Raw genomic sequence first — 14,065 nt, 5'->3', positions numbered from 1 at the left:
CGCATGACTTTATCCGCCTATATACAGCCTGTCCGGGTTTGTTGTCGGGGATAATTACCAGCTCGTCGTCTCCAGCAGGATTGCAAGCTCGGATGGCCGAATAGCGTCCTTTTGCCCCGCTGTTTAGACGAGATCTCCAATGTCTTTTTCTTTTTCAACTGAGTGACGGTTCGATTGCTGATAGCCGTTTGCGTATGGTACGAGTGTTAACAATCGTCAAACCATCTTTGATGGCAACCTTCGATCTAACCAGGCATATTTTTGGACGTCGTTTCATCCAACTAATGAAGATTGTAGTGTCTTATCTTGCATATCCTATCTCTCTGGAGAGCAGCCTTGCAACGTGGTATCGTATAACCTGTCAGGCGATGCATGCGATGCACGCTCGTATATGCACGTATTTAACCTGAGCCTTGGGAGTGATTCCCGGTATACTGCCCTCCAGTTGAATCTGACCAAAGTTAAACCTCCTTGACATCTGTGATGTGCTTTCCTTCTTGGTCGACATTGAACATGTGGTAAATACCACCGGCTGGGTCTGAGGCCTTGCTGCGACTTCCCGGAAGCATCCAAGGTGTTGACTTATCTCCCTGGAACCACTTGCGACCGTCATACTCTGCCTCTACCGGCCTCTCACCGGTAGCCTGGATCTCCCGTGCGCGATTCTCAATCTTGGACCACACGCGCAGCAGGTTCTCGCCAACGAGGAGGCGTATCTGTTCATCAGTCACTCCTCGTCGCATGAGAAGCTCGATAAGATCGGGGTATTTGCTGACATCCTCGAGGCCTTTGGGCACATGAGGGGTTCCAGAAAAGTCACTGCCAATTCCCACATGCTCCCATCCAGCAACTTGGGCAATGTGCAGAATATGGTCGACGACGTCGTGAATGGTTGCGTCTGCAGGGTTCTTCATGTTGAGAAAGCGGTTGACGAACACGGCCATGACTATGCCGCCATTATGCTTCACCGAACGTAAGACGTCGTCGGGCACGTGTCGCAGGTGTGGCTCGACAGCATAGGCGCCCGAGTGGGAGAAGATGACCGGGGCGCGGACAACACTCAGAACGTCGCGCATCGTCTGGTGAGATACGTGTGATAGGTCAACCATCATTCCCAGACGGTTCATCTCCTTCACGGCCTCGTATCCGAGGGGTAGGAGGCCGTCGTCGGCTCCTCCAAAAGCCACCGTCGACGTTGAGGTCGCGAACGCCGTGTCACAGTTGTGCGTGAGCGTCATGTAGCGCGCCCCTAGGTTATACATCTGCCGGAGACCTGCGATGCTGCCACCTACCTGATGGCTACCCTCGATACCAATCATGCTTGCGATGCGGCCTGATCTGAAAGCGCGGCGGGCGCATGCCGCGGTATCGCAGTATTCCAAATGGCCAGGGTGCTCGGCGATGAATCGCCTTGTGACGTCAATCTGCTCCAATGTGTCGCGCACAACCCACTACGTGCACGTAATGTTGGTCAGTTTTTTTCCCATCTTGTACGTCTGATGGGTGGTCCTTGACATACCGATGGATCTTCAAAGTGCTTCTGCTGCGCATCGCAGTGGACATAGACACTCCAGAACTGACCGCCCACCATACCCTCACGCATCCGACGGAGATCGGTATGTCCTAGAAGCTTTCCGGTAAAGTCGACGCCGCTGTCGTAGATCCGATTGTGCAGTTCGAGACGTAGCTGCCAGGGAAGGTCGTTATGTCCATCGATGAGCCTTTGTGTCTGTCAGCGCTTTTCTCTCCTTGCTCTTCATGTGTCCCCGATCTGAACTTACGGCGTCGTACTCAAGACTCGTCGAGTGCGCTCTGCATAGTTTGTCGGGTCAACGGGCCCTTCTGCGAGCCATGAAAGCCCGAGAGTGCCGAGCAGAAATACAACCCCGGTAGAGAGCAGCGGAAGCCTCAGATGGGGTAACCATCTTGCGCTCTGGCCACCGGCCGTAGGATGCACAACTAGTGATGACCCGTTGCTCTCATCCGATCCGGTTTGTCTGGATGCGGTGGTGGGCTCGGACGCCCTGTCCGCCGTCGTCGACGGTGCCTCTCGCTGGTCAGACATTTTCGGTGTTGGTGACTGTCTCTTCTGAATTGACAGAGATGCGGAGCACGGATTCCATACGAGTATAGTTGACTTGAAAGTGAGAGTGACCGGTGCCGCAATGTACCACTTTCTCTTTTTTCTTTTTCTTTTTTCGCGTGCGGTTGTCTGGTTAATTGGACGGAGTTCGGCAAGCCGAGCGGCTTACATACAGGATATCAATCTGTACTCTGCCAGATGGCTGTCTTATCATGGAGTGTCCGCTTCAGTTCGGATATGGGATCCATTATCGAGGTTCACTTTTCCATAGTCCCCAGGTCTACTCCTAGTACCAGAGCCAGCTCATGGAATATCTGTTCAAGTTGAGCCAATGGACGACACAACATGACTCGATGTCGTGCTCAAGCACACTTATCACGGCACCATGGAGAACGTGCTCTCTTTAGACTATAGCCACTCCGCATATGTTCCCGACTACCTGGCGGTTCAAAATATTATGTCCGGATAACGCTCTGTGTATAGGGCCTAGCGGGTGGCTGCATACGATGAGGAGAATGATCATAGAGGATGTATTAGGCAGTTGAAGCCGACCTGCCGATGATGAGAGATTCCCTTTTCAATGAACAGGACTTGGTTAGTCGGCGAGTGATTATTCAAAGAGATGAGACTAAGAAAGAACTTCAGACCTTCAGTCTTTAGCTCTCTAGCCTCGACTGCAGTATTATTGAGTTGCCCTTCTACAGCTCCAAGTATGCAGCTACGCATGTGCCGTATCATTGAACCCACTAAACGTATCTGCATCCTTGCTTAGGGATTCAATGCACAGTCATATGCGATTGAACACAGAGGCTTGCCCGTATTGCACTGCTCACCAACGCTCTGATACAGTCTACGACTACGTTCAGAGTGATGGGACAGGTAATGCATGTGCTACTGATTGCTGGAAGTCATATAAAGCAGTTGCCGGACCTGTAGTTTCCGGGTTATCATGGAAAGGAATCTCTTCAAGTCTTCATGTTCGTAGCCGTTCGCCAAGAGCTTCTAAAAAAGAAAAAAGAATTACAGTAGATACTATCAAGCTTCGCAAGAATACACCAACCTGATGCTCTCGCCATATGTCATAGCTGTGACACCATTTCCAGGTATTAGCTCGCCACCCACGAAGCGTCGATTGAGTACAACGGTTCCACCCATCGAGCGAGGTGGGAGATGCTAACCCGGATTATCGTCTCTTGGACGATCCACTCTCTTACGGGACGTTGGGGTTTTCATTTACACGAGTTGCCATGTTGTAGGACGGCCATGTCGTGATTGATGTATGCACGCATGCATACAAGGCAATTCACCTCTGCTCCGCTCAGCATGCAAGCTCTTGCATATATACCCATAAATCGATAGCCGTGCACTCTCCCAACCCAACGCGTTACGGCTGATAGTTTCGAGACGCATCCTCATCCTTTCCATCCTTTATTACTGGAGACATCACATAACTGTGCGGTGAACAGTCGAGACTCGTCGGTGTCTGAAACGAAACTCCCACGAAGCATGACGGCGGAAGCCTTCAAGGACACGGGGAAAGAGCGTGTGGACGATGTTCCCAGCGACTCAGGTCCCATACAGGCGGGTGACGAGCCGGTACCAGTCGACCCTGAGCTCGTGAGACGGGTCGTGCGCAAGATTGACTGGTTCCTGATTCCAGCCATGACGCTAGGTGCAGACTCCCAGCAGACGACAGTTCCCCGATGGATCCATCAGAGGATTAACACTATCTCTCCCAGGCTACGGTCTTGTCGTCTATGACAAGGTGAGAACATGTGCTGGCTAGAGCCGAAGACGCAATGACATCCTGATTGATCTGATTGAAAGGCTATTCTGGGGAGCGCTGCCCTCTTCGGAATGGTCGACGACCTAGACCTCAGGGTTGGCGACAGCACCAGCCGACTCAGTTGGGCCACGTCCCTATTCTATCTAGGACAGCTGGCCGGGTCATACCCGACGACGTACCTCGTACAGCACTTCAGGACCCGCTGGACCGTTGGGCCGGCCGTGATGATTTGGGCCATCGTGGCTGCGTCGGCTGCCGGGTGCAAAACATACCAGGGCCTCTTTGCCCAGCGCTTCTTTCTTGGTGTGTCGAAGATGATGGTGGCTCGGCAGCTTCCTATGTCCGAATAGCCCCTTGGCTGACTTGAAGATAGGTTTCTCCGAGGCTATCATCCCGACGTCCTTCATGAGCATCATCAGTGGCTTCTACACGCAGGAGGAGCAGGCGGCGCGACAGACGCTCTGGTTCAGCGGCGCCGGTTGGTTCACAGCCATCGGACCTATCCTCAATTACGGATTCGCGCAGATTGACGGCGGCGCACTGCACTCGTGGCAGTACTGCTTCGTGTTTGCGGGTATCCTGACCTCCCTCTTCGGCCTGTGGGCATTCTTCATGCCCGATTCCCCCACAGATGCCTGGTTCCTGACGGGCGAGGAGCGTGTGACGGCTGTGGAGAGGCTGCGTGCTGGCCAGACGGGTATCAGGAACCATGAGATCAAGCTGGATCAGATCAAGGAGTCTATCCTCGATCCGACCGTCTGGCTCGTCTTCGTCATGATGGCGTCGGGATACACGGCAAATGGAGCGGTTACTGGGTTCGGTCCTCTCATCGTGTCCACATTCGGCTACTCGACCTTGTCGTCTGCCCTGTTCCAGATGCCCATCGGCTTTCTCTGCGTGCTGAGCTCCCTGTTGACAGGACTGGCAGCTTCGCGCTGGCGCAACATTCGCTTCCCTCTCCTGCTGGCCTGCTGCGCCCCCGTCATTGCGGGCTACATCATCATTTGGAAGTCGAGTTGGGGCGACCGTCCTGCGGCGCCGGTGGCCGGCTATTCCATCATCGGCTTCTTCGGCGGCGTCGTCGGGCTCGTTGTGCCCATTGCCTCATCCAATGTCGCGGGAGACACGAAGAGGAGCTTCACCGCGGCCGCCGTTTTCGCCGGATACTGTGTGGGCAACATCGTCGGGCCTCAGATGGTCGTCTCCAGCGAGAAGGAACGGCACTATCCCACACTGTGGTCTGGACTCATTGGCTGGTAAGAAGGCCCCCAGATTGAACCTGCGGCTTTGGGTATGGACAGGGGCTGACTATGGACAATCGTCTAAAGCTACATGATCACCATCGTAGCTACCTCCACTCTGTGGTTCCTGCTATGGAGGGAAAACAAACGTCGCGCCGGACTGAATCTGGACAAGGCTGAGGCTGGCCGCCTTGGTTTCCACGACTTGACTGATCGTCAAAACCTACACTTCGTTTACAAGCTATAGACGAGCTTCATGAAATGCATCTGGATCTTGTGTCGAATATAATACGTTTCCAGGCATCGAACCATCACATACGACCATAGCTAGTGGAGAATACGGGGTCCCGTCCGCTCCCCCAGAGTCAAGCCGCTAAGCGGTGGATTAGTAGTTGGGTCGGTGACGACCAGCGAATACCCGCTGTTGTATGTCTTCTTTTTGCCCCTTCTCTATCATGAGGTGTGGAGAAAATCATGTCTAGAGTTATCACTGCATTGGTTAGGTACCGAGAAGGGCAACCGGAAGAGAAAAGAGATGTTCATTATTTACAAAGTGCTATCAGACGATATGTGTATGTGCACATACGTTCATTTCTTAGTTTTTTTTTTAAAAAAAAAAAAAAAATTGGGCGCATTGTCAAGTTTGAAGCCATCTTCAACTGCCAATATGCAAACTACATACATGCATATATCCACGTACGTGCTCTCGAAACTTGTAGAACCAAGACTTGCCAGCCATGTCCGAACTGACAACCAGCGACTTCGTATGAATGGGCCATCCCGTACTGCCCACAGCAAGACTGCTAAATGTAAACTGCATCGGCTTTCTCGCGCCTTCTCCACGGTCTGAAGGTTGGACAAGAAGGGCATGTGCTCCCATGAGCCCATCTCTGTCGCCCACACCGACCGGATGGCAGGTATTCGCGGATGCTCCATGTATGCAATACGATCAAGGTACTTTCCCGTAGATGCGGACATGTAGTGGGACCTAGGCAGGCAGGAAGGTGTGTCCTGTCCATTCCAACATTCTCGGCTGGCACCCCCTTTTTACTCTGGAAGGCGTTGCTCTGCACCATCTCTAGAAGGCGCAGAGGGGTGCCTGCGTCTTCCCATGGACACTCATGGATTCACGTGGCAGTAGGCGACACAGCTCCTCCCTCCTGAAGATGGCGTACAGTGGCCAGGATCTGGCGTGGTCTTTCCCTGACAGAAAACTGGCGCCGCTGTCCTTCCGTTTCTGTCCCCACGGTTGTATTCAGTATTATCATGTCCCGGAAGGAGCGCCTTCTCCTTCCTACCTGTCTAACTATCATCGAGAGCTTCTCTTGGAAGAAGCCTAAGGCGCATCTGGAAGGAACATCACCTAGTCTCCAAGTATAAAAGAGAGAGATTCTCCAGACCTCTCTCCTAGCTTCGATCCATCTCCATCTTCTTGTCCCCGTCGTCTTCATCCCTATCTGCTCACTCTTCGTCCTCGGCTGTCCTTCGTGCTCCAACTCTCCTTTTTTTCGTTCTTTATCTTTCTTTCTCTTGATCCCATGGTCATCTTGATATCGGATCATTGCCATGTCCATCTATTACTCGACAATTTGGGGGCTTTCTTCTTTTTTTTCTTCATCTTGATTCGACTACGACCCCTCGACACATATTCAACTTCTTGTTCAATGATTGTTTCGGTGCCTGCATCCTGAATCATTGGCCATTCTTCATCACTTCGATGTGCCAGTTCTTTGGAGGTTTTCCAGGTCTTGAACGCTCCACTTGGAGCTTGTCGTCCGGTAAGTGCCCCTGACCCCTCGATCATGTACACAGGGAGACGTGGACGACTCTGACCTGCTTCATATATGCATCTTCTTTTCATCTCAGAAGATCCAACAGTCGGTTGGTGCCTCAGAAGGCTCCGTACAAGCTCTGAATCGGTTCATCACGGATGTACTCTGGCCCTCAACAGGTGGGTTTTCCCCCAGTCTAACCCTCGGTGAAGATAACAAAGCCTCTATGATTTCCAAATGATTAGTTGCACGACTTTTTCTGAGAGGATAATTGGGAAGAATTCTGAGATTTGAAGGGAACGGAAGGGGTTTTTATACTGTGCCTTCCGAGTCACTCATTATTCTTTCTCCTCTTTGGTTTAGCTTTTCAATCAATATTCTCCTTTCTTTTGCTTCTTTTCTTTTTGAGTTGCAACTCTATGAGGGACGGGCTTGGATGATTAGTGTATAGGGATTATATATGGCGCAAGGAGCTGATGTATACATTGTCAAGAGCATGACTGGCAATAAATGGTAGATTGATTTGAAAAGCCATTTGAATGATTTTAGTTCTCTCGAGGGAGAAATCATAATAAACGCTGGCGGTATTTGCCTGGCTGTGAGGACTAGCTGTGATGACTTCAATGTTGAGTGATGGGTCTTGAGATGGAATCGTACGAGAGATTGCTACCGCCGACTGAAATTTGACCTTGTCCGCTTCCTGTATTGACTTTACCTATGCTAAAGATAAAAGACTTTTTTTCATGTAGATACTAGTACATGGATGCAAGAGTCCCTGGAAATCATCACGTGGGAAATTTAGATTTGAGTTCCCGGTCCTTCTCTGTAGTCTTGCCATCTTCGCACCACGCAATGTTATGGCTCGGTATGAGCTTGACTACCAAGATACTATTACCTGCTGTGCCTCAGAGCTTCTCATGGAATAAGTAGGTATGTATACGAGCCTTCAATGACAAAAGCCTCGCATCACTAGAAGCAGTCGGGTTATACATCCCCCTGGAAACTTCAATCCTGTAGCCTACAAACTATCCATTAAGTGTATCTTAAGTCCTCGCACGACAACCGTCATGTTTCGTGGCAACCTCATCGAGAGTAATTTGTTGGAATTGGTCATATCTTTCCATCGAGTGAGTAGAGCCCCAGATTCAATAGGGTTAGAGTGTTGAAGTTGAACTTTGAGCCCGGGATGCCCCGGGTCAAAACGTATGGCTGAGGCTGATGAATGTTGAGATATAACCAAGAACAACCCTCTAGCTCGGCAATGGAGGAGAACTGGGCTTTCGAGAGCGTTTGAGTATGGAGTGTACTCTTGTTACGGATGCTGAACCTATTGCCGGTAGCATCACAATCTGTTGGACGCTTTACTATGTCCGATGCTACTTGGGAATTGTTTCTATGGATGATCGTGCTATCATCTGTAACTTGTGATATTGACTGACTACTCGAAAACCACAATAGCAAGCATTCGCTGGGTGTGCAGACCAAGAATCAAATGATCTCGGAGTAATGGTATATGTATTGGGCTCTGGACTTAGCCAGGCAAGAGTCTCCATATAAGAGTGCCCAATCAATGATATGTCTCCGAGTCAAAAGGGATGCACTATTCCAGCTGACTACATTTCCGTCAAGGCAGACATCGTCCATGTCACGCAACTTTTTAGGGAATGGGCTCCCTTCCTAGGCATCAGCACCGATCGGAGACGCTCGTCCAAGTCAGCCGCAGATATAGAGCCACTGAGTTTCCCGACAATCATCCTTCCTAGGGGATGACCACTCATAACTAGATTTAACGGGCCGTTTTGCACGAAATGCCAATCACGGTCAGGATTCGTGTCTTGCCGAGTATCTGGATCGGGCATTGCGCCGTCATTCACATCGAAAACGGCACACTGATCCTCCTCGGGCGCCTGAGGCATGAGTGGAATGCCCCAATGATAGACTTCTCGGTTAAGGACATTTCGATTATCACCGAGCGAGAGCTCATCCCGGTGATGGATTGTAACGGCCGAAGAAGAAAAAAAAAAGTACGGAGGCTGCCTTTTGGTCTTTTTATGTCTCTTCATATTGTCAGATCGGTGCTGTATGTCATTGCTATATCAGCTTACGGCCTTCTGTCACCCTGCTTTGTCGGCCTGCCTCTTGCGTTTTCCTCTTAGCACGGAGTTGAGGTTCTTGAAAAAAATCAGGAGAAGCATTCTCACTAGTTTGAAAAGTCTGTGCACCGTGTAAACGTCTGCGTCCTTGAATTTCCACGGTAGAGAAGAGGTCAAGTTGTCTGGCGAGAGACCATCACAGAAGGAGCGGCCAAGGCCGATATTCATATGCACTCAGGGGGGAGACCCAAGACGGCAACCCGTCACGATAGCAGCCCTAGCCTGGTTTCTGTGGCCGGAGAACGGTGGGTTCACGAGGCAAAGATGGCAGCTGTGGGAGCAAGAAACTACGAGTGATTGGAGATGAAAAAGGGCGTCGTGAATCATGATGTGGGATTAGCACTCGTGGAAGCCGCCGACGCCATCAGGGCCCTCTTGGACGCGAGCTCTGCTTAGCTGTATTTCTTCAGCGTGGTCTATTTTTCAACCGTATCTTCCTTGATAACCTGACTATCTCGTGAATGCTCTCACATACGACCACAGCCAGTGGAGAATACGGGGTCCCGTCCGCTCCCCCAGAGTCAAGCCGCTGAGCGGTGGATTAGTAGTTGGGTCGGTGACGACCAGCGAATACCCGCTGTTGTATGTNGGATTAGTAGTTGGGTCGGTGACGACCAGCGAATACCCGCTGTTGTATGTCTTTTTTTTTTTTTCCTATGTACAACTTTGCCTTTCCATTCAGCTGGTTCGTATGCAATAGAAACAGAATCATCACCACCTCCCACATATAATATCCGGATGAATTTCTTGCCGATCCGGAACTTTAGCCGAGCATTGTACCGACATTATTCCGCTGCTACATCTGACATCAACCAGAACCCTACCTCACCACGCACAACTATCATAGTTTGCCAGATTTCTGTTGTCACCGCCTTCGAATGTCAAGTTCACCTCCATCTGACGGATCTTCTCGGCTCTTCTCATGGCTAATGAGCCCTCGTTTCCACACCTTTTCAAGTTTCCGAGTAGGACGTTTCAATAACCGCCAGCTCGTATTAGTACGTGCTGTATCTCAAACAACCTGCATTAGGGAAAATCACTCCCTCTTCCGGCTTCGTTGGCCCACACCCAACCCATAGGAGCCCTCTTCCCGTCAGACTAAGCCTTTTCGGGCATGCGACCCCCTGTACGCTTCTCTTGGCAGCCGACATGTCCATTGTTCCCTGTTCTTTGTCTCTTTTCTTTTGTCAAGAGCCGGCCGTCCACGTTCATGAGCCATGCATGACTGACCAATATTATCTGAAATAGGACTTGGAGCGCAAGGCCCTCAAATATGCCGGCATCTTCATCAATGAAGATGCATACCCTGGCGTCTTCAACGCATGTCTGGATGGGGAGCAGAATGCGGCTGTGGGGAACGCTTTTGTCAGCGCTGGATACAGGTCCAGGCTTGAGGATTTTCCCCGAAACGTCGACGACTTTTTCGAGGCGATAGCCTGTCTATTCAGCAGCAATCTCCGAGACCATTATCGGAACATCTTTGAAAGATTCGATCGCCTCTGTGGCGAAAAACTGGCTGACCATTTCATCGGCGAGTTCACCATCGCGCAGTGGGCCGGTCGTATCCTTGATGGTCTCCTTAGATCGCTTCGTGACCTGGTACTCAGGAATTCTTCGGATACCGACGGGACATCCAAGCGTTTTCGCTCCTGGGGGACACCCTGAACACCGACTCCGCTCCCACACCCCTCGTTCTGATCCGTCAAATTCGGCTTGAAGGCACGTCCCTGAAAGATGCCTGGGCGAGGAACCAGGACATCCAGAACCTCTGTGCATTTGAAAGGACCCCGGGGCTAGGCTCATAGACCCCGTCCGCCACTGGTGGCGCCCCAGCCTTCAGGGGCATCTCGTACCCTCTCGATCATCAGGGGCCAGCAATCGTCAAGAATGGGATCGGCTCAGTACCCGCCAGATTCAACCGTCAGGCTGGGGCGAGCCAGCTCTTCCCCAACGGGCCCTATCGGGGCATATACACTGACTTCTCCGCCCTGCGGGCCTTTCTTTGGGGGGTTTTTCAAGGAGAAGTTGCTCAGGACATACCAACCGCGGCCTACGCTTCGGTGCTAGAGCATGACTTCATGCTCCGGGGCGAAACATTCCGCGGTATCCTACTCTTCCAATTCCATACGAATCAGCCGAGACCCCCAGGGTTGACCTCTTTCACGATTCCCGAAGGGAAGGAGTCGAGCTGGAGGACACTTTGCAGCACCTGGCCGCGGCAAAAGCCCGATTTTTGGAGGAGAGCCGTCTCGCACATCCACCCACCTCCAGCACACTGCCGACTTTCCTGACGTGATCCATAGAAGGGATCTACCCAGCGTGCGGGCGCAGTTGTCTTCGTGGCCCTGCCACGACTCGCTACTCTGGCAGAGAGCTTTCATGTCGGAGGGTGCAGAGGCCCATCTGAACAAGAATCTAGGGGGGTTTATGCCATCTCATCCACCCAGGCTGGGGCTGTGGGTGAACTCCCCTCAGCCAAAGCCGGAAAGCAAAGAGGGAGCGGGGGCACGCTCAGGAGAAAGGTGAAGGACATGTTCAGAAAGTAGGACCGCATATGGAATCGGCTGGCTCGCCTGTTCGCTCGTTGAAATTGAGGAATATTCGTTTTCTGCTCTCCTCTTCTTCTCCTTCTTCTTCTGACCTTTCCTAGTGCTACGACCCGATATGCGACCTTCACGTGCACTCCACTTTCCCTTCTCTCAATACTGTGACAATACCTTTTAGAGACACAGTGGAACCCGCCAGTAGAAGAGTAGGTGCCTGCTAGGATCTATTAGGCTTGGGCAGACACAGGAGGTTACGACGATTCGTCTCGTCATCAGCGATTTGATAGAGCAGGTATCGATATGATTGAGCCCATCTGTCATCAAATATCTCACCGCATATCTCTTACCCATGCTGATGGAGGAAAGGCAAAACGGACAGTATGTCTTGAAGTTTCAAGATGGGAAACGGGACCTCGCCAACCTACTCAGTTCCAGGCCGGACGACAGTGGCCAAGCCATCTAGGTAAACCGTGACGTAAACATACTCAACCTTTACACACACGTACACATTGCCGCTGGAGTTGTAGCTTATTGCCGACGTGAATCATGTGAAGACAAACAGAAGCTACGACAGCTCTTGCGATGAGGACGATGGTGCCGGGAAGTGAGCCCAACCATACACCGCACTCAGCCATCAAGTCAACGGGAAGACGATTTAACTTGAGTATATAGGGTGAATCACCACCATCCTCTCCCACATACGACCATAGCCAGTGGAGAATACGGGGTCCCGTCCGCTCCCCCAGAGTCAAGCCGCTGAGCGGCGGATTAGTAGTTGGGTCGGTGACGACCAGCGAATACCCGCTGTTGTATGTTTTTTTTATATGCTCTGTTCGGGCTGCTTTTTTTTTTTTCATTCGCCTCTTTGTCCCTTTACGGTGTATCGTGGTGAAGCATGATGAGTGGAAAGTGAGTTGCGTACGTTCATGCATGGTATGCACATACGGCAGTGTGCATGGTACTAAAGGTCTGGGGATATTGATATCTGGTTCTGTGTGCTCAGGTTCCTCACATCGATCAACATGTAAGTGCGCGTGCTCCATTTTGAAAACCGCTTCACGTCTATTCCCCGTCAATAATGCTCGACACCGGTATTGATAGGTCATGCTCGAGCAAGCGTCGAACGATAGAAGCACACAAGCTGAGGATAGCCCGCGATCGGTACCGATGTCTCCCACACAAGAAGAACTCACATGCATATATCAATGCATCCACAACAACCTAATGTGGGACACTTGTAAACCAGAAGACAGAAGGGACACGAAGATGGGTTCCTGTCTCTGTTTGCACAGTTCATTCATCCATCACGTACGTAGAATCATTCTTTCCTAGAGGAAAATTTGGTGGGTCGGAAAGAGTGAACGAAAGTGATGGGTATCTTTTCTCTATACGCGGAGGATTGTTGTAGCCGGGGTTGGCATCCACGTACCTGGAGTCGTTCTTTCCTAGCGGGAAAATGGTAGATTGGAAAGAGCGAACAAACATGATGGCCCGACGGTCAGCTGACTTGACGCGATGTCTGTTTCTTTGTTTATAAAGTTTCACCGTCGTTGGAGGGCACCGCGTCTTCTTCTTCCCTCCTACATCATCATCTCACACCATGCCTTTATAACCGCTGCTTCGCTACGACTACGCTGTCACTTAGCAGACCTCGTCACTTACCTCGATACTCTCCTCTCCCAAGTAGACTCGTTGTCTGACAAACACACATCAAGGAGAGTATCCATCTATCCTACATCATCACTCATCACACATGGTGGGCAGTGATATGACTGGTAAACATGGACGGCAACGCACCTAATCTCGACGCAGTGGCGTCGCCACTCAACATCATATCCGAAGATGTGACGAGGGCGGCAAACTCGCCGGCAGTAGACGGAGAAGCAAGTGTGTTGGACGCGTTGGAACGCTTGACACATCAAGTCGAGGCTTTTGGCCGTGAGCTGGCAGAGATGCGTGAGGAGATGCATGCTGGCTTTGATCGACTGTCTCAACAGAACAACACTTTGTTAGCAGCATGACAGATGATCGGAAAGGAGATAGAGTATTGACACTATCCAGTGACGTCAGCATAGTGGTGGTACACGAGAAGGCGTCAGCTCTACGACGGGGACCGGAGAGCAAATAGACACCTCTATACAAGATCCGCACAGTAGACGTTATCAACAAGTTCCCCCGAACAACAGGAGAGTTGGCTGAGAGGAATTGTATGTGTTTTCTTCCCTTGGTTATGGATTCTGTAGTCACAGGAAGATGAGGCTTCCTGTGATGATCTAGCTATGAGAATGTGCGCGTCCGACGTGTTGTTCCACCGGACCCGTAGGTCACGGGAACCACAATGCCATAGAATGACACAATCGTATGAGTTTTGTGATGTATTACACAAGACGAAGGATAAGTAATAATGGAGTGGATGTGTATTGGAGACAGTTGACCCTAGACAGAAAAAAAAAAGAAGTGAATCAGCACAGTGTCTGGGGACAT

The 14,065-nt window shown here is 51.0% G+C and overlaps 3 protein-coding genes across 3 annotated transcripts; 2 read left to right on the top strand and 1 right to left on the bottom strand.

Moving 5' to 3' along the window:
• Positions 1-461: 461 nt before the first annotated feature.
• Positions 462-2,065, bottom strand: GMORB2_4572 (membrane dipeptidase; the record flags this gene model as incomplete). Its single annotated transcript, XM_035466546.1, has 3 exons — positions 462-1,451; positions 1,520-1,721; positions 1,782-2,065. 3 exons carry the CDS (start codon positions 2,063-2,065, stop codon positions 462-464), a joined length of 1,476 nt encoding a protein of 491 aa, XP_035318315.1.
• A 1,524-nt stretch (positions 2,066-3,589) lies between these two features.
• Positions 3,590-5,357, top strand: GMORB2_4571 (Major Facilitator Superfamily; the record flags this gene model as incomplete). The annotated part of the gene is made up of 5 exons (XM_035466545.1): positions 3,590-3,712; positions 3,780-3,848; positions 3,911-4,172; positions 4,243-5,125; positions 5,198-5,357. 5 exons carry the CDS (start codon positions 3,590-3,592, stop codon positions 5,355-5,357), a joined length of 1,497 nt encoding a protein of 498 aa, XP_035318314.1.
• Positions 5,358-10,149: 4,792 nt separating this feature from the next.
• GMORB2_4570 (uncharacterized protein) lies at positions 10,150-11,581 on the top strand (the record flags this gene model as incomplete). Its single annotated transcript, XM_035466544.1, has 4 exons — positions 10,150-10,161; positions 10,284-10,634; positions 10,841-11,281; positions 11,339-11,581. The coding sequence occupies 4 exons, from the start codon at positions 10,150-10,152 to the stop codon at positions 11,579-11,581; spliced, it is 1,047 nt and encodes a 348-aa protein (XP_035318313.1).
• Between the last annotated feature and the right edge of the window lie 2,484 nt (positions 11,582-14,065).

The sequence above is a fragment of the Geosmithia morbida genome (genome assembly GCF_012550715.1).
Source record: "Geosmithia morbida isolate 1262 chromosome Unknown scaffold_21, whole genome shotgun sequence".
NCBI lineage: Eukaryota > Fungi > Ascomycota > Sordariomycetes > Hypocreales > Bionectriaceae > Geosmithia > Geosmithia morbida.
The sequence above is the reverse complement of the archived record's forward strand: the minus strand, read 5'-3'. Positions and strand labels throughout refer to the sequence as shown.